This window comes from Caenorhabditis elegans, chromosome II (assembly GCF_000002985.6).
Source record: "Caenorhabditis elegans chromosome II".
Classification (NCBI taxonomy): domain Eukaryota; kingdom Metazoa; phylum Nematoda; class Chromadorea; order Rhabditida; family Rhabditidae; genus Caenorhabditis; species Caenorhabditis elegans.
This window is the reverse complement of record NC_003280.10, coordinates 2,972,501-2,996,192: the sequence shown is the minus strand read 5'-3', so window position 1 is coordinate 2,996,192 and position 23,692 is coordinate 2,972,501. Positions and strand designations below refer to the sequence as shown.

General features: G+C 39.1%; 3 protein-coding genes and 4 non-coding genes across 8 annotated transcripts; 4 read left to right on the top strand and 3 right to left on the bottom strand.

Moving 5' to 3' along the window:
• Positions 1–1,879: 1,879 nt before the first annotated feature.
• Positions 1,880–4,588, bottom strand: K08A2.2 (DUF1248 domain-containing protein). Its single transcript, NM_062017.3, has 4 exons — positions 4,433–4,588; positions 3,850–4,138; positions 2,441–2,921; positions 1,880–2,054 (listed from the first exon to the last, which is right to left on the bottom strand). The coding sequence occupies exons 1-4, from the start codon at positions 4,574–4,576 to the stop codon at positions 1,919–1,921; spliced, it is 1,050 nt and encodes a 349-aa protein (NP_494418.1). The 5' UTR covers positions 4,577–4,588; the 3' UTR covers positions 1,880–1,918.
• Positions 4,589–4,895: 307 nt separating this feature from the next.
• On the bottom strand, positions 4,896–7,893 carry lido-7 (LIn-8 Domain containing). Its single transcript, NM_062016.6, has 4 exons — positions 7,584–7,893; positions 6,114–6,513; positions 5,272–5,479; positions 4,896–5,208 (listed from the first exon to the last, which is right to left on the bottom strand). Exons 1-4 carry the CDS (start codon positions 7,879–7,881, stop codon positions 4,993–4,995), a joined length of 1,122 nt encoding a protein of 373 aa, NP_494417.1. The 5' UTR covers positions 7,882–7,893; the 3' UTR covers positions 4,896–4,992.
• A 1,276-nt stretch (positions 7,894–9,169) lies between these two features.
• Positions 9,170–17,777, bottom strand: nhr-88 (the record flags this gene model as incomplete). Of its 2 annotated transcripts, NM_001383805.3 has the most annotated exons (8): positions 9,170–10,770; positions 10,816–10,920; positions 11,589–11,669; positions 12,181–12,376; positions 12,713–12,990; positions 16,164–16,618; positions 17,191–17,288; positions 17,704–17,777. In NM_001383805.3, 8 exons carry the CDS (start codon positions 17,766–17,768, stop codon positions 10,267–10,269), a joined length of 1,782 nt encoding a protein of 593 aa, NP_001370565.1. In that variant the 3' UTR covers positions 9,170–10,266. The 2 variants fall into 2 exon arrangements, with proteins under 2 accessions (NP_001370565.1, NP_001367650.1); NM_001381359.3 differs by lacking the exons at positions 9,170–10,770; positions 10,816–10,920; positions 11,589–11,669; positions 12,181–12,376; positions 12,713–12,990 and adding an exon at positions 15,263–15,437 and having other exon boundaries at positions 17,704–17,768.
• On the top strand, positions 12,464–12,522 carry K08A2.15. Its single transcript, NR_050922.1, has one exon. It is a non-coding gene; the product is annotated as an Unclassified non-coding RNA K08A2.15 (non-coding RNA).
• Positions 16,751–16,804, top strand: K08A2.16. The gene has a single exon (NR_050921.1). It is a non-coding gene; the product is annotated as an Unclassified non-coding RNA K08A2.16 (non-coding RNA).
• On the top strand, positions 16,850–16,924 carry K08A2.12. Its single transcript, NR_050920.1, has one exon. It is a non-coding gene; the product is annotated as an Unclassified non-coding RNA K08A2.12 (non-coding RNA).
• A 323-nt stretch (positions 17,778–18,100) lies between the features above and the next one.
• Positions 18,101–18,154, top strand: K08A2.11. Its single transcript, NR_050919.1, has one exon. It is a non-coding gene; the product is annotated as an Unclassified non-coding RNA K08A2.11 (non-coding RNA).
• Positions 18,155–23,692: the final 5,538 nt, after the last annotated feature.

The following is a 23,692-nucleotide window of genomic DNA, read 5'->3' as shown; positions in this document are numbered from 1 at the left end:
AATTTTATGAATTTTTAAAATCTTTTTAACTGGGCAAGTTATACCGGTTACAAAAGCAGTGAGTTTAAAAAAGCTGGGAAAGAAATGACGTCACTAAAACTAGTATAACTCCGAAACAAAAATACCTATCAAAAAATTTTCAACCAACAAAATGCAGCCCATAAAATTGCCTACATTTTATTGGCTGACAATATATTGACAGCTGTACTGGGGTGTAAAATATGGACGTTTAAAAATCGATAGTTAAAATCGCTCGAGGGGAAGAGGTATAACGTTACTGAAACCCGTATAACTCTAAAAAAAGCGCTTACAAAAAAGTTGTCAACTAAACAAATATTGCCCAGAAAATTTGCTACATTTTGTTAGTTGACAACTTCGTTATAAGTTCATTAGCTGAGGAAATATGAACGTTTGAAAGTTTAGTAGCAAAAATCTAGGTGAGAAACTTGATGACGTCACTAAAACCCGTATAACTCCGAAATAAAAATATATATCAAAAAACCGTCAACTAACAAAATATTACCCAAAAAATTTGCTACATTTTGTTAATTGACAATTTTTTAATATCTTTAGCCGAGAAAATATGAACGCTTGAAAACATAATGGCTAAAAAATTATGACGTCACTAAAACCCGCATAATTCCGAAAAAAATGTAGTTATCAAAAAGTTGTCAACTAACAAAATATAAATTACAAAATTTGCTACATTTCGTTATTTTGACAATTTTTTAAATCTTTTCAACTGGCCGAGTTATACCGGTTACAAAAGCAGTGAGTCAAAAAACAAATCTGAGAAAGAAAGGACATCACTAAAACTAGCATAACTCCAAAGCGAAAATAGCTAGCAAAACGTTGCCAATTAACAAAATGTTGCCGAAATAATTTGCTACTATTATAACCAACAAATGTTTCGACATCTATTCTGCCGCACAAGATACCAACAGAAAGATGAGAAGAGGTCACCCGTTGTAATGTGAGGCGGCAAAGAGTCCGTTGGGCAGCTGTTCCCATAATAAATCATTATTGAGACGTTGAGATGCACAATTTGTTTATAAATCTAGATCAGATAACACAGAAATAATTGGAAGGATTGGCAGAAAAATAAAAATTTGAAAAATGTTGCGAAATTTTTCGAAACGTCGAAAAAATTTTTTCCTGGAATTTCCGGTTCAAGAACATTTCCACTATGTAAACCAAAATGTTAAAATGACTCTAATAAAATTTCCATGAAAAACGCACACCAACTGACAAGCGTTCGAAGACTGAAGAATGACCACGACGCCTCCGAAAGCGAGAGAGCGAGAGAGTAAGAGACGGAGACATCAAAGATCTCTGCAAGGGGGAGGAGGCTAATGAGGTTTTAGTAGATCAAATCTCGATAGAGTACCGTTTTCAAAAGAAGATCAAATTGAAAGTTGCAAAATTTAAAAAAAAAAAGGAAATTCGGTTGGCAGCGGTGGCCTTCACGGAAAAACTGGTTGGCGGCATAGCCAAAAAGAAGTCAAAAGGATGAAAGTTAAAAGTGAAAAGTTTTCGAAATTTTGGAGTGAATTTAACAAAATTGACGGTAAACTTTGAGTAAGGGAAACATGACAAAAAGGGAGAATTACAGAAATCTCTTTTAAAAAAAATTTAAGCCTAAAAAATTTTGGCATCAAATTTGAAACTGGTAGATCTCTGCAGGTACTTAAGCTATCAGAAATTTGTTAACTAGCATAATAATCTACGTAAAATTTCCTACATTTTGTTTGTTGACAACTTTTTGATAACTTCATTGGCTGTAAAGATATGGACGTTTGAAAACTTAACATCTAAGAAAAAATGATGACGTCACTAAAACTTATATAACTCCAAAACGAATTTGGAAAAAAATTGTATTAAAATTGTGTAGCTTCCACGTTTTATTTCTGAATCAGAATTAAACCATGAAAAGTTGAGCGTGAGTTGGGCTGTAGACTTTGGAAAAATCGATATTTTCAGGCACACAATCAGTGTAGACCAGGTTACAGACGTGCGAACGAGTTGGTTTGTGTGTCAGGAATGGGGTGAGCCAGCTGAAAATTTGAAAGTAGGTTGAGGAGGGAAATGTCGGCTGCACGGGGAAATAATGAGAGCCGTGGAGTGTCTGCTGCCGGCGCCTCGAGAAGTCGGCTGTTGATTGAAGTAAGCGAAACCTATTAGAAGTCGGCTGCTATGTCGACCCGCAAGGTCGGCTGCACGGTAAGCCACGTTGTTAGCCTGCTATGTGTCCGCTGCTTCAAGTTACAAAACCCATACGCTGTCGGCTGCTTGAATGGCTTTGAGCTCGCGATATGTCAGCTGCTAACACGCTACATAACCTATGAGATGTCGGCTGCTGGTTGAATATCAATACCCGCTAGATGTCGGCTGCAAGCGGCAAGCTTTAACTAGCAGCCGACACATTAGGAGGCTCACTCACCAAAAACTATCCTTATTCAGCTGCCCGGATCGAACTTCAAAACTGACGACCGTCTTCTCGGATGCCTTAATATCTTTCAAAATCTCCGCAAACATTGCCTGAGCGACACGTGTATTTTCAGCATAAATAGGCCCTAAATTACAATCTTTTCTGTTCTCATAGATCACAGCTTGCCCGATTCCAATCACATTTCCCTCCTCATCATACGCCACTTTCCCGAATCCATCCCGATCGTACATATGAGAGATGATGTACTTTTCGCGGTGATACGGATGAATTGTCTGATCATAATTTATGATATCTCTCTTCGGAACTTCTCGAGCATTTTTCACTGTAATTCCAGACAAATCCAAGTTCTCAGGGAGCACGACGTCGTGTGCACTGTAGAATGTCTTGTAGCCAACGTCGCCGGCTTTGTGTCCGAGATCCAAGAATTCTTTCCGCTTGGACAGCTTGTGCCAGAAATTTTTGGCCGGTTGGTCTGCAAAAATTCACATATACTGTTTCTCCGGAAACGTGTTTTTCTTCAGTTTGTAGTGTCTCTAATGACACTGGTTCTGATTTGGGCAAAAATTTCACAAATCCCTAATTTCCAAAAACTTTTCCCGTTAAGTCAGCAGTGTCTCAAAAACTTTCTGGAGACCTCATAAATTTGCTAAGAATAAGTTTTCCGGCGACACAGAAACATGGATTTGTGGGCGGAGCTTATTAATTATGTGAAAAATTCGCCCAAAAACTTCTCGAAATTCGATATCCCCGAAAATTTCTCCAGTTCAAGTTAGTAGTGTCTCTAGAAAATGCTGGAGACCCACAAATTAGCAGGGGAAAATATTTCCGGCGACACAGAAACATGGATTTGTGGGCGGGGCTTATAATTTTTATGAAATAGTCGCCCAAAAATTTCAGAAATCCCTAATTTCCGGAAACTTTCCCCTCCGAACTTGCAGTGTCTCTAAAAAATGCTGGAGACACCACAAAGTTTCAGGGGAACTATTTTCGAAGACACGGAAACCTGGATTTTATGGGCGGAGCTTATTAATTATATGAAAAATTCGCCCAAAAACTTCACGGAGTTCCATATCTCCGGAAACTATCTCCCCTCCAAATTTTCAGTATCTCCTGAAGATTCTGGAGACCTTACAAATTAGCAAGGAAAAATATTTTCGGCGACACGGAAACATGGATTTTGTGGGCGGGGCTTTGATTGAATATTTGATGACCCTACAAAAATCGGAAAAATTTAATCCGGCGACACGGAAACCTGGCATTTCCTCAAAAAATCTCGCGTTTCCGTGTCGCCAAAAACATTTCTTCGCTATGCGTGAGGTCTCAAACTTTTTTGACTTTTTTTTTTTCAGGATTTTAAAGCATTTTTCTTACTTTTTCTTAAATTATAATCAAAAACTAACTAATCTGTGAGACAATATTATCATCTTCCCTGTCCATTTCCACTCGACACATATCATTCTGAAGTTTTGCCGTTCCGGGAGATCTGAATCCAGGATCAATCCATCCGAAACCCATGAACATTATCGATTTATTGATTGATGGATCAATGGGGCGAAATGTGCACAAATGTGCCGTTGCGATGACTCTCGGCGCTCCTTTTAAGCTGATCACTTTGAATTTGTAGTCCGGGAAGCTATCGCGCCACTGAGCCAAATCTTCACGCTTGAATACTGCTCGACCGTTTCCGTGCTGAAAATTTAAAATTTAAAATTTAAAATTTGTAATGCTTAAATTCTGAAAATTCACGAAAAAAGCAAAATTTGGCTTAAGAGTCACTACAAATTCGAGGGGAAAATATTTCCGGGGACGCAGATCTATGAATTGTTTTTGGGCGGAGCTTATAATATTGCTTTCAATAAACTATTCTTAAAGCCCGCTCTCAAAATCCACGTTTCTGTGTCCCCGAAATTTCCTTCCCAGGAAAGTAGTGAGGTCTCCATAAAAAAATATCGATTTTTTCGCATTTTAAAGTTAAAAACTCACATATTTCATGAAAGAATCCACGTATTCGTCGCTGGGATTCGTCAAAACATCCACGTCATCATTTGTTAAATTCTTCACTGATTTTTTGGCAAAAAATCGATTGGAAATTCGAGTAGATTTGAAAAATCCACGAGCGGCTAGCATTGTTGAGAAATTGAGAAATAAATTTGGAAATTCGAAAATTGAGAAAGTTGGAAAATTTTAAAAGAAAGATTTGTAGATTTTCACGTGAACAAACTTTGAAAAGATTTAAAAATTATATTAAATCGCAAATTTAGGTAGGGTAGGTAGGGTAGGTAGGGTAGGTAGGGTAGGTAGGGTAGGTAAAAAAAAGTAGGGTAGGTAGGTTAGGTAAAAAAAAAGGTAGGTAGGGTAGGGGGGTAGGGAAATTTTTCAGACAAAAATCGATAAAAATCTTCTGCTTTTGAGGGAAATTTTAGGAGGAAAAAAACCGAAAAAATAGTTGTAAAACAACAGTACCAGTTTATTCAAAATGTAAAAGATCAATCAAAAAAGTCAATAAAAAATCAATAAAACAAATCAATAATCATTCGGGAAAATCATTTCCCAGCCCGATCGGCAAGATCCCTGAACAAATCCGCCACACATTTGTACTCCTTTTGGTCAAACGCCAATACCGTGTCAAAAAGAGCCTTGCGGAGCAGCTTCACACATTCCGGCTGCTCTCGTGAGATCCGAGTTGCTTGATACGTGATCTGGATCATCTCCTGAGCAAAATCGGTTGCCACTGTTGGGGAGCTTCTGCTCGACAAGTTCTGCAAAAAAGAAAACCTAATTAAAATTGGCTCAAAATGGCGGGAAAAAATTAAAAATCTCACCGATGACGTCACCAAATTGTTCTCATTTCTTCTTCTCGGCGTCAATTCAATCTGGGGTTTTCCCAAATTCTGAATCCACTGACGGTGCTGAACCACCGATTTTGCATACTCCTCAGTTGGATGCATCAGTGGAGGTGGCTGATCGTCATCGTCTTGTTGATAATATTTGGAGCTCTGCCGATTGCCTTTAGTGCGGGAGAGGCTGGTGCTGAAAAATTAAAGGTTTTGAAAATTCAGGGTAAATTCATTTTCGTAATAGAAACTTTTCTGATAGCTCAAATGGTTTCAGAGATATGAAGTTTAGAATTTGGCGGGGCAGGACGCTGGGTGCTCCTAACTCTGAAGAATTCCCCCCGCCCAGCTTAAGCCTAAGCCAAAGCCTAAACCTAAGCCTCATTCTAAGCCTAAGCCTAAGTCTACGGCTAAGACTAAACCTGAGCCTAAACCTTAGCCTGAGACTAAGTCTTAGCCTAAGCCTAAGCCTACGCCTAAGCCTAAGCGTGAGCCTGAGCCAAAGCCTAAGCCTAAGTCTACGCCTAAGCTTAAGCCTAAACCTAAGCCTAAACCTAAGCCTAAACCTAAGCTTTATCCTAATCCTAAGCCTAAGCCTGAGTTAAAACCTAAGCTCCCAGCCTAAGCCTAAGTCTAAGCATATGTTTAAGCTTAAGCCTACGCTTAAGCCTAAGCCTAAGCCTAATCCTAAGCCCAAGTCTAAGACTATGCCTAATGCATAAGCCTATTCCAAAGCCTAAGCCTAAGCCGAAGCCTATGCCTATGCCTATGCCTATGCCTATGCCTAAGCCTAAGCCAACGCCTAAGCTTCGGAGCCCCTTCCAACTCACCTATTATCCTGATAAACCATAATAGGCGCCTCGACCTTCACTTCCTTCTCCACCGAACCTCCCTCTGATCCTTCCGGCGACCTCTCCATCTCATTTATCTCAGCTGCATGTCTAATCTGTGACTCGTCAAACCATTCTCCAGCGATGATCTCCCCCTTATCATCATCTTCAATATCCGTGTACACCTTCTTGTCAGGATTCAACTGATTCACCTGACGCTTCAGGAAAAGCTCCCACGGAAGGAGATTGCGACGGTAGAAGCGGACAAAGCCGTAGTAGCTCCAGTGCCACAGCTGCTCCTCGACTTTTTCCGGTGAGAGTTGCTGTTTAACGATTGCGGTACGAAGGCGATTGCGGAGGGCGTCCTTGCCGAATTTGAAGATGATCGTTAGTTGTCTCACTGGAAATTGGAAAAATTAAAAAAAAAAGTTTATATGGAAATGAAGATATATTTGTTCTTTCAAAAAACAAATGGATTTTCCGTTGAAAATCTTGGAAAGTTGCTCAAAATCGGACTAAAAGTCGCAAACTTTAAACGCTCATTTCTTTCCAGCATGGTTAGCTATTAGAAAAGTGCTAACTACAAAAATGTGCACAATTTTGTGTTGATCCTTTTGTCAGTTGAAAAGTTTTTGATTGCTCTACTCGTTGCAGAGATACATACGGTTTAAGCCGTGAGCCTAAAAAATTTGCCCCCTAACTTTGAACGCTAATATATGAACCTGGGGGGGGGGGGGGGGCAGATAGCTCAGTCGGTAGTGGTGGCCGCTAGCAGTCTGGAGGTCACGAGTTCAAGTCCGGCCTCACCCCCTAGGTTCACCCAGCCTCTATTGGGAGGTGGAGCAATCCACGACTGGATTATCGGCCACAGTCCCCGGCTAGGACGTGGCTTAAATTACAGCCCAGAGGGATCACCACCACGCAGTGTACCTGAATCCCAGATCCGCAGTGCATAGCACTTGAAGAACGGATCGTCCTTTAATCCTTTTAATCCTTTTTGAACGCTCATATCTCTTGAACCAAAAGTGCTATAAAAAAAGTTCAACTACAAAATTGGGTAAAATTTAAAGTTAAACATTTTGTTAGTCATCCATTTTTTTATAACTTCACTCCTCACTGAGATACAGCAAGCTAAAGTTGCACTGTGCCTTTCCTGATTGGGGGAGGGAAAGAGAGGGAGAAGGACGCAGACTGCTAACCTTTGTTCGTCTATATCTCTCCAACGAGGTAAGCTATCAAAAAATTGCTAACTACAAAAATGTGCACAATTTTTTGCAGACCATTTCTTCAGTTTAAAATTTTTTGATAGCTCCACTCGTTGCAGAGATACATACGATTTAAGCCGTGAGCCTAAAAAATGCGGCGCCAAAACTTTGACCTCTTATATCTTCTAAAGCAAAAATTCTACTAAAAAACTTCCAACTACAAAAATGCTCCAAATTTTCTGCTCTTTTCAAAAACACTACTCACTATTCAACAAATTGCCTGTCCTTGCATACACGGCCGCTCCAACAGTCGCATAGTGCTCCGCCTGCCGATTGGTGTTCTTCTCGCCTGCCCACATGTCCGGGATCTTCTCGATCTCGCTCATCACCACTTTCTTCAAGATCCGATCATCGGGCTTTATCTCATACACTTTCCGGCCAGATTTCAGCATTGCCATGTACTCCTGAACAGTGATTCTGAGGCCGGCAAGCGGTGTGGGAAGCCTCTCCAGTGGATACAGAGGTGCCATCTCCCAGAGCGGCTTTCTGTAGACGCCGGTCATTTTGTCTGAAAAAAGAAAAGTAGAATAATTTTAAAATTTCCGCACAGGTGAGAAAATCAAAGAAACTTGAAAAAAATGAAGACATTTCTCAGAACTCTCCGAAAAATTCACAGAAAAATCCGACAAACCCCGCAAAAAACCAGGTCAAATTACAAAAACAGAAACCAAAAATGACAAAAACCACTAGGTGGTGGCGGGAGACGCAGGCGTTGCGTGTGACGCGTCGCGGCAGTGAGGGCAGTGCGAACTGTCTGCGTCTCTGTGCGCTCTCTCATTTCTGTGTGCTCTCTCAAACGCCTCCCCGGCCGGCAGCTGCGGCGAGGAGGTGCACTGCGGGGTCATTTATTGCTGGGAGGCGATGTCATCTTTGGATCCCTAGAGGACCACCTAGCAAGTACGCCCTACTGGACACGATTTTTTTTGTTGATATTTATTATTTAAAAAAACACTATCGCAAAATTTCGGTAGATCAAAAATTAATTATTAGAAAATATGATAGTTCTGAATTTTACATAAAACAATCTAGTACTTTTTCAACATTTTCTAAAATTTCTATCAATAAAAATTTTTATGAAAAACGAACCATAGTAAAGTTCAATAATAGCAGCCGACACTTCGCGGGTATCCGTTTAGCAGTGGACAGCAGCCGACAGTTTGCGGACTTTTTTTTAGCAGCATACACTTCGCGGGCAGCCAGGTTGCCGCCGACTTTTGGCGTTTCTCTAAGTGCAGCTGACACTTCCCGGGCGTCTAGCGGCGGACACCATTTTCAAGTTGCAGCCGACATTTGGCGGCTTTCTAGGTGCAGGTGACACTTACCTGGCTTCAAATTTGCTGCCGGAAGATAATATATGGGGATATAGTAGTAGCAGACGTTTTGCTGCTTTCTAAGTGCAGCGGACACTTGGCGAGCACACTGGCGAGCAGCCGACATATCACAGACCCCACTGAGAAGTCGACAGCCGCATAGCGGCAGGCACATCACGGGCATCTAAATTGCAGCTGACGTTTGGCGGTTTACAAGATGCAGCCGACACTTTCCGGGCTTCAAATTTGCTGCCGACGTTTGTCTGCTTTTTAAGTGCGGCGGGCACTTGGCGGGTACACTGACGACCAGCCGACATATCACAGGCTCCAGCTGATTACAGGCGTTGCTGCACTTTCATGTTTTCAAAACCAGAAGCAGCCGACAATTTCCGGGCTCTCAGTTGGAGCTCACATCTCCTGGTGCAGCCGACATTTTTTCGGGACTAATTTTCTGAAATTGTATGAACACCAAAAATCGATAAAAATCTCATAATTTATTACTCACAAAGAATAAATCAAACAAGAGAAACGGGGGAAATGATTTGTCTTTTGCTGTTCTGACTGAATTTTCGTACAAAGTGTATTTTTTTTCGAATTTTTTGTAGAAAACTTGGAGAATCTCACGCGGGGGCTCGGAAGTGTGGTGAAAATTTGTAGGAAATTGGGGTTATTGTACATTTCTTCTTTTTGATTATATACAAGGAAGGGGTGGTGGTGGACTAGCCATATATTTCAACCGGGAACTTTGAAAATAAAAATGAAAAAAGTAGGCGAAAAATGGATACCTACTGCTGGAAATAGAAAACACACAACGGACACAACGAGAAAGATTTTTTGAAGAAAAAAAAAGAATTAAGGGTGACAGAGTTGAGGTTTGAATGAGGTCAGTGCATATAAAATAACAAAGAAAAAAAAAGAAGAAGATTATGCTAGAAAAAAGTAAAAAAAGAAAAAAAAAGTGTTTTAGAAATCTGGAAACTGACAAAAATGTGGGAATGCACGAGGAAAATGCCGGAATTTGGTGAGAGGAGGAGGTTTTTGCAGACTTGCGAGGTGTCGGCCGCTAATACAATAAAGAACGCGACATCTCACAGGACTGTCTGGTGTCGGCTGCTACATTGCATCAGCAACCGAGCAACCTCACGGGCCCCAGAAACGGCGACTGCTAGCCTAAAGCAGGGAAGTGTCGGTCGCTGAATTAATGCAAGAGGCGACACCTTCCTACTGTAGTTGCAGCCGGACCCGTCAGGTGTCGGCTGCTAGACTGCAGCAGGGAGTTGTCGCACTGTATCACAGCAGCCGACACCTCCCTACTTCAGCCCTAAACTTGCAACCGACATCTCCCAGGCTCGCAAAGTGTCGACCACTGATTCAATGAAGCATCCGACATTGTACTGGCCTGTGAGGTGTCGGCTGCAACCTCAAACCGCTCCTCCCACCACCAAACACCAGCACTGACAATTTGAGATTGTACTATCAAAGAAATGTTTGTTTGTTTGTTTGTTTGTTTTTACACTACAATAAATCTACAGAAATTTTCGAATTTTCGAATTCTCACAACAACAAAAAAAACGATGACTAGACGAATCGAAACGGCTGATTATGAACGACACCAGTGTTCGGAGCACTATTGTCAAAGAATCCATGGACGGCGAACGGGTTCACATTATTCGAGATTGGCGGTGCCGAGTGGGGTGCGAAACTGCCCACCGAGCCCGTCCCCGATGAGGATGAGTCGTCCAGTGAGCCGCCGAGGTTCCCGAATCCATAAAAATGACTGTAGTTGACGGATGTCGCAGCTGCCGCCGCAGCGCTTGCCAGGTCAAGACCCGTCGCGTCAAAGTTGGGCAGAAGCCCCAAAAGATCAGCGGCAAGGTTCGTGGCGACTGCGTTGGCGGATGACGTGGCAGGTGCTCCGATGCACATTGGCTCCTCTGAGCTTGACGGGCTCTCGTTTTGCTCCATTTTCACAAATTCCGAGGAGGTAACGTCTGGTGTCATGGAGGCGCTGGCGCCCTCTAGGGACGCTGTCTGTGTGGAGACGTCGGATCGTTCCCGAGCGTGGGATCCTTGGGAGATCAGCTGAAATTGAATGGGATAAGGTAAAACTGCGACAAAATTACAAACCTCCGGAGAATCTGCGTCGACGTAGAGCTCGACGAGCAGGGAGTCAATTGGGATCCCGAACATTTTTGCGAGTTGCACATTTTCACCGATTAAGGAGCTTAGTTTCTGCAAAAAAATTACTGAAAATTGTTTGAAATTGTTAACTGAAACAGTACATTTCTTGCTCTGTGGGTAGTTTTCAAGACTTTTTATTTTTTATTTTTTTATTTTTTTAACGAGTTTTTTTAAAAACAGTCATATCTCGGTAAATACGAAAGTTACAAAAACGTTGTGCACAGACAAAATGTAGCAAATTTGTTACTCTACACATTGACTGTTCAAAAAAAATTTTGTACCTCCAATCTCTGAGAAGTTACTGGCCTTTAAAGTAAGCTTCGTAGACGTCTAAGCACTTTCTTAACTTTAAACGCTAATATCTCGGCAAATAGGAAAGTTAAAAAATAGATTTCAACTGATAAAATGTAGACAATTTCTTATTCTACAAGTCAATAGTTAAAAACTTTTTTGTATCTCAAATCTCTAAGAAGTTACTGACCTTTAAAGTAAGCTTCGTAGAGAGACTCGTCGTCTTAGCACTCTCTTAACTTTAAACTCTCATATCTCTTCATTTCTCAAAGTTACAAAAAAGTTTTGAACTAACAAAATGTAGCAAATTTTGTACTTCACAATTTGCCAGTTTAAAACATTTTTCTATCATTATTAATTTTTGAGATAATAAGCTTCAAACTTTGAATTTTCAGAAAAAGATTCTGAGATATCCGGCTTCAACTTACAGCTAATGGAGGGAAGAGTAGAAGCAAATTTCCAAATCTGCTGGTCACCGATGTCATGTTGTTTGAGTTATCCCGGATGAGCTGAAATTTAATAAATTTTAATTTTTTCCCGCAAAAACCGGTAAAAATAGATCACTACAATATAGTGTTCTAGTTTCAGTCCCCACATTTTTTTCTCGAGAAGATAGCAGCTGCTATTTCAGGGCTTTAGCGAAAAGCCCTTCAAATTTCTAAACAAAATAAAATAAATATTTGCACACCTGGACATAAATAATCCTATTAGAAGACGTGGAAAAGTCCAATCAGGCACATAATTCAGAAGTTTTCCGTTTTTAGAAGCACTAAGCTATGAGCACAGTGGCACGCTAATGCGTATTAGGCCAAGTGTGACCAGATAAACTTTGGAAAAGCAAAAAAAAAAGTAAATAAATATAGCTTAATTTGAGTTATGTGTCATAGGACATTTTTGGGAAGAAAAATTGTAAAAATAAAAATTTTGAAAAAAAATTGAAAAAAAAATATTTTGTAATATTTTTTCGTTCTTTTTTTTTGTTTTTTTACTATATTTCAAATTTTCTTTTAAATTCCTCACATTAAAAAGTGCATTCTGAACTCGATCCCTGATTCCCAGCAGAGCTTGGGACGTCTCTTGGCTCAATCCACGTGCGTCTGGATCCAAAATGATCAGAGCTGATAGAATTGTGATTTCCGGATTTGTAAGGGCCAGTTTCTTAGTTGGAAATACCAAATCATCAATTACACGGCCGACAAAGTTGTTTCCGACAAGGCTGAAAATTTTCAAAAATGTTTGAAAAAATTTTTTTTTTTTGAGCAAATTTTTTTTGAACAGTCATAACTCAACTGAGAAAAAGGGTAAATAAAAAATTTTAAATGATAAAATGTAGGAAATTTTATGAAAAATATTTTGTTAGTTGGCAACTTTTTAATAACTTTAGTGGTTCAAAAGATACAGGGGTTAGAAGTTAATTTTTAGAAAAACTGTTTTAGAAAAAAAACTTCGAACATCTGTAACTTTGGACTCAAACAAGCTAGAAAAAAGTTGTCAACTGACAAAATACTCTACATTTTCTTATTTTCAAGTTCCCAGCAAAAAAAAAACTCACTTAGTATCCAACAAATGCCTCGCAGGTTGCCGATTGATCGTACTTTTATTGCAAAGACAAATCAAATCCCCATCAGAAATCTGAGCGGTGCGTGCGGCGATATTAAAAATCGTAAACGGTCCAATAACTGATTTGAGCAGCGTGGTTTTATCATGAATCTCTGTGAGATGGGCCAAGTTGAAAAGAGCATCGATCCAGTGGACGGCGGAGAGCACGTAGCGGCGTAGGGCGGCAATCAGTTGCTCCACAGAGGCTGTTCGGCCCACCGCGTAGGTTATCTGCAAAAATAAGCTAATTTGAAAAGTTTTCACTACAAAATTCGAGATCAGCGTCATTTTTTACCACATGGGGTGAAAGGGATTAAGAAGCAGCCGACGGTTTCCGAGTTTACATTGCTATCTCGAAGCAGCCGACGAATTACGGGCGGCCCTTATTTTTAAGTTCTGGAGCCAAAACTTCTTAGGGTTTCAGAAGCAGCGGACATTTTAGGGGACTCCTAACGAGCAACCGAAATTATGCGGGTTTTCAGAAGCAGCCGACAAATCATGGGCTACCTGTGGCGTCCGACACCCTCCAACCGGCATTTTACAGGTTTTTAGAAGCAGCGAACACTTCCCAGGCTCACTAAAACGTCTACAGTTTGCGACAACTGCAGCCGACAAACTTCAAGTTTTCAGAAGCAGCCGACATTTGCCTGGTTTTCAGAAGCAGCCGACATTTGCTTAGTTTCTAGAAGCAGCCGACATTTGCCGGGTTTTTAGAAGCAGCCGACATTTGTCGTGTTTCTAGTTAGCGGCCGACATATTTCAAGTTTTCAGAAGCAGCCGACATTTGCCTGGTTTCTAGAAGCGGCCGACATACAGTGTGGGAAAGTTCTATAGGACCCCCCCTAATTTGAAGGTTTGAGGAACTTCCGAAAATTTTTTTGAAAAACTGCTAATGCCATTCGTTTTTAAATTGAAAAAAACCTATATACATTTTTTTCCAGAAGTTTATCTCAAAAACTGAGGTCGCGCTGGAAAAAACGTCAAAATCCAGTGTGAAACTTCTATAGGACCCCCCGTTTTTTTTCACGATTTTTACTAAAATCAACAGATTTTGGAATTTTTGACAAAGCTCAAATCAAGTTTGAGTTAGAAATGAGTTCAGATAAGCAGTTTTGACTTTAAAAAATTAATACGAAATGTTCTCGTGGGATCTCCAGACTGGTTCTGATTCTTCCGATCTTTGATGTTCAAGTCTGTTTCAAGCTTCCTGGTGCTCTCGGTAATGCCAAAACTTGATAAACTCTCTTTAACAAGTTCCTACTAAAATTCCTAGCACACACACCATAAACATTTTTACGCCATCCCCAAGAAACCAGTCAGAAACAGCGTATTAACAAGTTGCAGTTATTTTTGATCAACAACAGAACATTCATATACTAAAATCAAGAAAGGATCAATAGTTAATCGGGTTTCCTTGTGTGCGGATGTTCTCAAACAGTCTGTCCTCCATTGATCTGACCAAACTTTTCAGCTGGTTGTCCGGAATAGACTTCCAAGCGTCGAGAATTCCTTGCTTCAACGATGCAACTGTTGGGTAAGTCTTGTTCTGAGCATACACGATACGGACAAGAATCCCCCACAAATTTTCGATTGGATTGAGATCAGGACTTCGAGCTGGCCAATCAAGAAGGTTGATCTTCTTGAGCTTGAAATAGTCGCGGGTTGAGTTGCTCACATGGATTGTCGCATTATCCTGCTGAAATCTAAAGTCTTTTCTGGAGTAGTGACGAAGATATTTGGAGAGCTCCAGTTCCAAGACGTTCTGATAGTCAGTGCTGTTCATCTTGCTACTGACGAACTGTATCTCAAGCTTCTTCTTCTCCGTGAACGCTCCCCAAACCATCACCGTTCCTCCTCCAAAATTACGTCTCGAAAAAACCATTGGTTCCTTGCGCAAATCGCGCCAATAGTAGCGGCAACCGTCAGGCCCATCGAGATTGAATTTCTTTTCATCGGAGAAGACAACCTAAAACAATGATCCTAATTATTCACTCTTGCTTTTTTAAATTCTCACTTTACTCCAATTCGTTCCCATATTGTTCTTAGCAAATTCCAATCGCTTGAGTTTATGGTCTGCAGAGAGTAACGGAGCAGGGCGAAGTTTCTGACGAACGATTACACCAGATCGTTTGATGACATTGAGGATGGTCCTTTTTGAAGCAGACAATTGAAGCTCATTGCGAATATCTCTTGCCGTCTTACAGGAGTTGGAGGCAGCACGAATCACATTTCGTTCGTCACGCACGGAGAGAGCTTTGCGACGAGGAGCTCTTTTAGATGTACCGTAGCTCACCGGATCCTTCAGATACACGCGAATACAGTGTCGAGAACGGGAAATTTTCCTACTCATTTCATGCAGGGACACATTGAGCAATTTCATAACATCCAGCTGAGCGCGTTCAGTGTCCGAAAGGGCAGATCCTCGAGGCATTGCAAGTTAGACTGCTTTCGAAGTAAGCTTTCCAGCCTCTATATGTGTGCCACAACACATGCCACAATTCCACATTTAATAATTCACGCAAAAAATAGTAAATAACATCTGTGAGGGACAATTTAACTTGAAATATTGGTCCCATGGAACCTTGTAATCAAAGAAAAACGATTTGATTCCTGATAAGCCTTCCATTGTTTCCTGCTGCATATTTTGCCAAATCAGCTTGACTACACAGTCGAAACATCTAAAGTGCGTGCTAGGAATTTTAGTAGGAACTTGTTAAAGAGAGTTTATCAAGTTTTGGCATTACCGAGAGCACCAGGAAGCTTGAAACAGACTTGAACATCAAAGATCGGAAGAATCAGAACCAGTCTGGAGATCCCACGAGAACATTTCGTATTAATTTTTTAAAGTCAAAACTGCTTATCTGAACTCATTTCTAACTCAAACTTGATTTGAGCTTTGTCAAAAATTCCAAAATCTGTTGATTTTAGTAAAAATCGTGAAAAAAAACGGGGGGTCCTATAGAAGTTTCACACTGGATTTTGACGTTTTTTCCAGCGCGACCTCAGTTTTTGAGATAAACTTCTGGAAAAAAATGTATATAGGTTTTTTTCAATTTAAAAACGAATGGCATTAGCAGTTTTTCAAAAAAATTTTCGGAAGTTCCTCAAACCTTCAAATTAGGGGGGGGTCCTATAGAACTTTCCCACACTGTATTTCAAATTTCTAGAAGCAGCCGACATTTGCCTGGTTTCTAGAAACAGCCGACATTCGCCGGGCTTCTAGAAGCAGCCGACATTTGCTTAGTTTCTAGAAGCAGCCGACATTTGCTTAGTTTCTAGAAGCAGCCGACATTTGCCGGGCTTCTAGAAGCAGCCGACATTTCCCTTGTTTCTAGAAACGGCCGACACATCACGGGTTACTGGAAGCTCCCTTCAAGTTTACCTAGGAGCAGCCGACAACTCACCGGAAAGCTCTCCTGATTTCTGACATATTGACTATGGAACAAAGTGGACACATCGAAATCCGGGTCATTCTTCATCATCATTGATATTCCAATAGGCATTGTGATATGATTATTCCCGCAAGTCGCCTGATCTTCAACATCCAATAAAAATGACAAAATAACATCTTCATTATTGGAAACTGGAGAATCGCAGCCATTCGGTGAGGGTAGGGATGCATCGATGCTTCCACTATTCGTGTCGGACTTCATCTTCTTCTTCCGTGGATTCTTCTGCTTGCCGATGACGTCACGATCCGGTCGAATGGCTTCTGGCTCCATGCCAACTGTCAGGCAACGCTGGAACCGGCAGTAACGGCATGCGTTGCGTTGATCCTTGTCGATGGCGCATTTTTGGGTGAATCGGCAGGTGTAGGTCTGTTGGGATCGGATTGTTCGGCGGAAGAAGCCCTTACAACCTGAAATTTTAGAAATTTGAGCGATATCTCAAAAATTGAATCTTGAAAAAGTTGTGTAAACTATTGAAATATTCCAGTCGAAAACATGAATAAGTCATAAATTGCATGATTTTTGATAGCTCAAAGTTTAAGCTCAGGCTTAGGCTTAGGCTTAAGCCTAAGCTTAGGCTCAGGCGTAGGCTTAGGATTTGGCTCAAAGCTAGGATTAGGCTTAGGCTTAGGCTTAGTCTTATGCTTAGGCTTAGGCTTAGGCTTAGGCTCAGGCCTAGGTTTAAGCTTAGGCTTCGGCTTAGGATTAGGCCTAGGGTCATAAACTCAAGACCTTAGGCTTAGGCTTAGGCTCAAAGCTAGGATCAAGCTTAGGCTTAGGCTTAGTCTTATGCTTAGGCTTAGGCTTAGGCTTAGGCTCAGGCCTAGGATTAAGCTTAGGCTTATGCTTAGGTTTAGGCTTAGGGCCATAAACTTCAGACCATAGGGTTAGGCTTAGGCTTAGGATTAGGCTTGGGCTTGGGCTTTGGCTTAGCACCTTAGGCTTAGGCTTAGGCCTAAATTGGAAAAAAAGAAAAACTCACCATAACAAGCCATTACTCCATAGTGTTTTCCAGCCGACCTGTCTCCACACACCATACACTGCCCATCACCATTATCCATTCCTGGCATGACCTGTTGACTGAAATTTTTTTAAAGTTTTTGGGGGTTTTGTATCTCAATTGTAATCTGTGAGTACTGTAGCTAGGTACCATACGGGTACTGTAGTTGGATTAGGGGTACTGTAACTTGACACCATATGGATACTGTAACTCTACTTAGTTCCTTTATGATTACTGTAGCTAGGAACCATTTGTGTACTGTAGCTATGAACTATATGGGTGCTGTACATCAGCCCATATGGTTACTGTAACTACTGTTGCTATGTACAACATGTGTATTGTAGCTATGATCTATTTGGGTACTGTAGCTAGACCCCATAGGGGTACCAAAACTAGACTATAGGTACTGTAGTTAGGTACCATATGGGCACTGTAGTTGATTCAGGGGTACTGTAGGTGATAGACTATGAATACCGTAGGGTACTGTACACTCACCCATCATCCTCGTCTGTTCCAGAACCATGATGTCCATAGGTATAAACCGTCGAAGGAGCAAACATATAGAGATGCTGCAAAAAAAAGAAGATGAGATTTTATATTATATTTTTAGTCGGAGCAATAAGTAAAAAATGAGAAAATAAAAATCTTTGATGCTTTGAAAGGAAGGGAGAAGCGTGACGGATATGAGGGGGAGGGGATAGAAAAAAGAGCAAAATGAGCAGAATATTTTTGAGTAAAACTTGAGAAAAAAAGAGGGAAAACAGCTCTAAAGCCTAAGCCTAAGCCTAAGTCTAAGTCTAAGCTCAAGAATAAGCCTAAGCCTGAGCTTAACCCTAAGCCTAAGCCTCAGCCAAAGCCGATTACTAAACTTTGGTCTATGCCTAAGCCTAAACCTAAGCCTAAGGCTAAATATAAACCTAAGCCTAAGCCTAAGCCTAAGCCTAACCCTAAGCCTGAAACTAGGCCTAGGCCTAAGACAACCACGCAAAGAAAACCAACCGGACAAAACTGAAAAGTAAGTGTCCAATTTTGGCCTGACCCCCAATTTCTCAACAAAATTTCCCGCCAAATCAATTTTTAGGAACCAGTTTTCTCTTTTAAGATGATGTTTTCTGTTTCTTTTCGTTTTTTTTTTTGAGAGAGAGTAACCGGGGAAAGTTTTAGGGGGCAGAAAGGGAGAAAGATTGGAAAAGAAAATTGGGGAAATTTCGTTCGACCGGTTTTCTGAATTTTCTGGTAGAAGTTGGATGGGGGAATTTTGTGGGAATTTTTCGGGGGAAATTGAAAATTTTCAGATATTTTAGAGTAATTTTGAAAATTGTCGGACTGTAGGAATTTTTCCGAATTTTTAGAGCTTTTTCCAAAAAAATTTTCAGACTTTTTTTTGAAATTTTTTAAATGGAAATTGACACCAAAAATTGCTCTTCGGCTAAAGACACTTAGATATCCTAATTTTTAAAGGTACATAAACTATCACTTTTAAAATTGCGGAAAAAAAAGTTTTTTTTCGAAAAAAAACAACTATCTGAACAAACAAAAAGTTCTAGATTTTCCGTCGATCTCAAATTACCAACGTTTTTTTTCTTTTTTTCTCGTCATGAATTCTCAAACTAGAAACAACTTTGTTCTGTTTTGAAAAAAATTAGAAAATTGGTAATTTTTAATCTCAAAAATTTGAAAAAAAAATCGGGAAAAATTAAAAAATAATTTTTTAAATAGATTTTTACAGGAAATGTATGGTTTTTTTTGAAAATTATAGATATTTTAGAAACATATAAAGTTTAAAGAGAAATCAAAAAAAACCTCCCAAAAATTAGGAAAGTTTTTGAAAAAAAAACAATTTTTGGCAATTTTTTTTCAAAAAATCGAACAATTCCAAAACTTCCCCAAAATCAAAATTTTCCAAATTTTCCAAATTCCATACTAAAATCATGCTCAGGGATCCATAAAATGTTGCATTTTCTTTTCCTGTCTCCCCCAAAAAAATGTGGAGGTGAGCTCTCTTTTTCTCCGGAGAGCCAGCGGAGAGGAAATTTTTTTCTCTCCATTTTTTTCTAGCGTCTCGTGCGTGTTTGTGTGTATGTATGTGTATGTTTAGAACGGAAACATGCATTACATTTCGAAACCTTCTCCCTTTTAGTGCTCGAGCCCCCAGAAGCTGAGAAGGGGGGCAAAAAGGTGGAAAGAATTTGTGGAGAAAAGGAGAAAAAGGAGAAAAATGTGAAGGGAAAAAAAGAAGAAAAAAACGGAGAAAAGTAACAAACTTGTGTGGTGGTGGTGGCAGAAAATGAGGGCGACACGACGAGGACAGCGTGGCGTGTGGAGGGAGAAAAGTGGGCGGAGCCTCTGGAAGGTTAAGCTCATTTTGTAGAGAAAATTACAATGAGAAGATGACCTAATTTTTAAGAAAATCTGATAAAAAATGAAAGTTCCAAGTTTGAGAAAAAAAATTTCGAAAATTCGGAAGAAAAATAATAAATTTTTTAAAACCAATTTTCTTGGTTTTTTTTGTCTCATTTTGTAAAATTTTTCCAAAATAACGTTTAATCATTAAAAAAATATTCTAAAAATTTGATGTAAAAGTTTTCAAAATGAACCGACCCTGTGCGGTGTCAATCTTGTAAATTTTTTTGGAATAAAACAGGAAAGCTTCCAGGATTTCTAGTGAACAAAAATTATGCAAAAAATATTTTTAAAAATTAAGTTTTTGAGCTTTTTTTAATTTTTTGAAAAACTTTTTTTCTTAATTTTTAATTTGTTTTCCATATTCTTTTTTTTTTTAATTCCACAAAAAAATTTCCCAGTTTCTGAGTACCCGTGTACCTACTTTGACATCAAAATAGCTAAAAAAAACAACTAACTAAAAATGAATTTACTAAAAGTAGTATGACGCGAAGAAGTTGAAATGTTCATGTTTCCCCCCAACTTTTATCCTTTGCCAAATGACGCGAAAACAGGTATTTTAGTTGTTTTACAGGGTCATTTTATACGGTCACGTGTCGGCAAAAAAAGAAAAAAGTTAACTGATATATTCGTCAAAATACTTTTGTTTTTCTTGAAAATTAAAATTTTTTCTGTTGAAAAAATTTCAATTTGAAACTTTCAACAAAAAAAAATATTAGTATTGCCAAAACGAAACAGAAAGTTCGCAACCGTTTTTATGGCAATTTTGTGTTTGTTTGAATCGATTTTGGTAACAAAAAATTGATAAAAACGCAGGTGATGAGATAAGCTTATCAGTTGGGAAGACACTATGTGGAAAATTAGAAGGAGTGATGACGTCATAGGAGTTGAGAATTGTTTTTGTATGTTGAAAATAAATATGAATTGCAATTTTTGATAATTTTGTCAGTTTACAACTTTTCGATAGCTCTAACTGTTCGGGATATACGGTTGACCTTTTTTCTAGGGTGCGCCAACTTTAAAGCTTGATATCTCCGCAACGGCAAGAGTTACCAAAAAATTTTAAATTAAAAAAATGTATAAAATTTAATTTTAAATAATTTGTCAGTTGATAACTTTTTGATAGCTCTAACCGTTTTGAAGATATGATGAATCAAAGTCAGTGAGGTTTTCCTAGGGCGAGATATTTTGAAAGCATCATATCTCTCGAACGGTTTGAGTTAGAGAAAAGGGTTACGTTACAGAAATATGTGTAATTAAAAAACAAATAATTTTTTAGTTGACAATTTTTTGATAGCTCTAACCGTTCAAAAGATACGGCGCTGTAAAGTTTAGACGGCCAAATCTCCCAAACTGTTTCAGGGAGCGCCAACTTTGAGGCGGCATATCTCCACAACGGTGAAAGTTAGCAAAAAAGTTTGAACTACAAAAATAAGCAACATTTATATACAAATAATTTGTTACTTGACAACTTTTTGATAGCTCTAACCGTTTTAAAGTTATGGCGTTTTAAAGTAAAGATATAAAAAAATTTGGGCCAGATTTTCCAGAATGTGCCAATTTGAAAGCATCATATCTTTACAGCGGCAAGAGTTATCTAAAACTTTAAAACTATGAAAATGTACAAAATTTTTAGCTTAACACTTTCTTAATTAGCAAATTTTTAATAACTCTCATCGTTCTAGAGATACAACGCTTCAAAGTTTGGCCGTCTAAATTTCTCATGTTGTTCCCGACTATAAGCTTAATATCTCCAAAACGGCAAAAAATAACAAAAAGTTGTCGACTACAAAAATACGCATAATTTCTAGCTTCACATTTTGCCAGTTTACAAATTTTTGATAACTCTCACCGCTGAAGAGATACAGCGCTCCAAAGTTAGGTAGGCCATTTTTCAGTAGCGCCAAAAAATTCAAGTAGTTCTATACACGATTTTTTCCGGCAAACGGTAAATCGGCAATTTGTCGAAAATAAATCTTTCCGGCAAATTGCCGGAATTAAAAATTTCGGCAATACGGCAATCCGGCAACTTGCCGAAAAAAAATTTGGCCTCTCTAAAAGTATAGGTGGACAAAAAATTAAAAAAAAAAAACAAAACCCAAAATTAGTTCCTAAACAATTCTCAAAATGCGGAACTAATTAATAACCCTAAAAAAGTCCCTTCCCGGTGTGTGACTAATATGTAGGGGGCTCCTCTCAACTGGAAGAAGAGAAGAGGTCCGTAAAAAGAATGAATAATCTGTGGAACTAATGAGAAAGGGGCGTTGGAACCTGGAAAAGTGGTGTAATCCTAGGGGGGGGGGGGGGGCTTGTCCCCCCATTACATACCCTTCCTAGTTCCTCACCCCCCCCCCCCGGGTCCCTGCACGGACCACGTGCTCTTACCCCCCTCCAGCGAGACTCTGCGCCTCCCTCGTCTAGCCTCTCCCCCATGCTACCCGCGCGCGCTCGGCGCCCTCTCTCTCTCTGCGCCTCGCGCCAGTGTTCTCTCGCGCTCTCTCACTCTTCCACGCTCTCTAACCACCGTCTAACTGTCTAAACACTCTCCCCCTCTCTCCACCTCTTTTATCTCCTTTCAATGTCCGTGAAAGGGGGGTCACTCAACCATTCTCGAATGTTTCAAATGGGGGAAAAAGGGGAAAAAACGACGACGACGCGAGGGAAAATGGCGGGCGATGTAATTTCATTCTGGGGCACCTTTAGAGAGAAAGAGGAGGAGGGGGGGGGGGGGGGGAATTTTGTATAGAATGGGGAGAGAGTAAACTAGATATAAAAACTAAAATAATTATGGGAAAAAAGTTTTCACTTTTTGTTCCATTTTCCAAAAGCATGACAAATTAATAAATGTGAGCGAGGAGGCCTGGGAGCACGTGAGCTCATTTTGAGACAACTTGGGAATGTTTCTGATTTGTGGAGAGCTAGGCTGGGGGTGTGTCTGGAAAATTATTCTTTTTTTTAATTTCAGGGTTGTACAACTTTTCAATTCAGGGGAAATACTACAAATACTTATAAATATTTTGAAAAATTAATTAGAAAAAAGTTGTCAACTAAGCAAATTGTAGCAAATTTTGTGAGAAATATTTTGATAATTAGCAATTTTTATATATTGATTAGACCACGATTTAGACCCTTCTAAAATATTTTTTTTAATTCGGTAAAAGCAAAAATTTTCAAATGCCTGTAACTTTGACAAAAGTCTAGCTAGAAAAAAGTTGTCACATAATAAAAATTGTAGCAAATTTTGTGAACAATAATTTGTTTGTCAACAATTTCTGATAACTTCAAGGGCTGAAGATTTAAAGCTTTCACCAAAAAACTACAAAACTTTTTTTGAAAGTTTTTGTTAAATTTTTAAATGCCTGTAACTTTGCCAAAAAATTGGCTTAAAAAAAGTTTTTAACTAACAAATTGTAGCAAATTTTTAAACAATTTTTTTTGAGTTACATCTAGCTGAAAATACTAAATTTCGAAAAAATGTTTTTTTTTTTCAAAATAATTATCACAAGAGGTGACATAAGACTATACTATAACTCTTATCATAAAAAGGTTCAAAGAAAATAGTGCGGACAGTTTTTTTTGAGGGAAAATACCGCAGATGTCATGTGGTAAATTGTTGGAATTGGCACAAAATTAATTAATAAACAAATATTGGAAAATTGAAAAAAATTAAAACTTCTATCATCATTATCAAAAATTGTCAACTGACAAAGTGTTTGCCATAAAATTCCCTACAATTTGTTAGTTGACCACATTTTTCTAGGTAAGCTCGTTGGAAAGTTATGAGAGTTTGAAAATAACTCATTTTTTGGAAATTAAAAATTTTGAAAACTTGGAGCAAGTGTAGCTCCTCATTCATTTAAGCTATTAAAAAAGTGTCAACTACAAAATTAAAGTAAATTTTATGACAAATATTTTGTTAGTTGACAACTTTTTTCTAGCTGTGTGTACCGAGAAGTTACGCCAGTTTTAAGTTTTGTCGGAAAAATTATTAATTTTTGGTATATTAAGACGGTTTTCTGTAATTTAGGGCGAAAAGGGAACACATTTTTTGGAAAAAAAATTAAAGTTTTTTAGTAGAAGT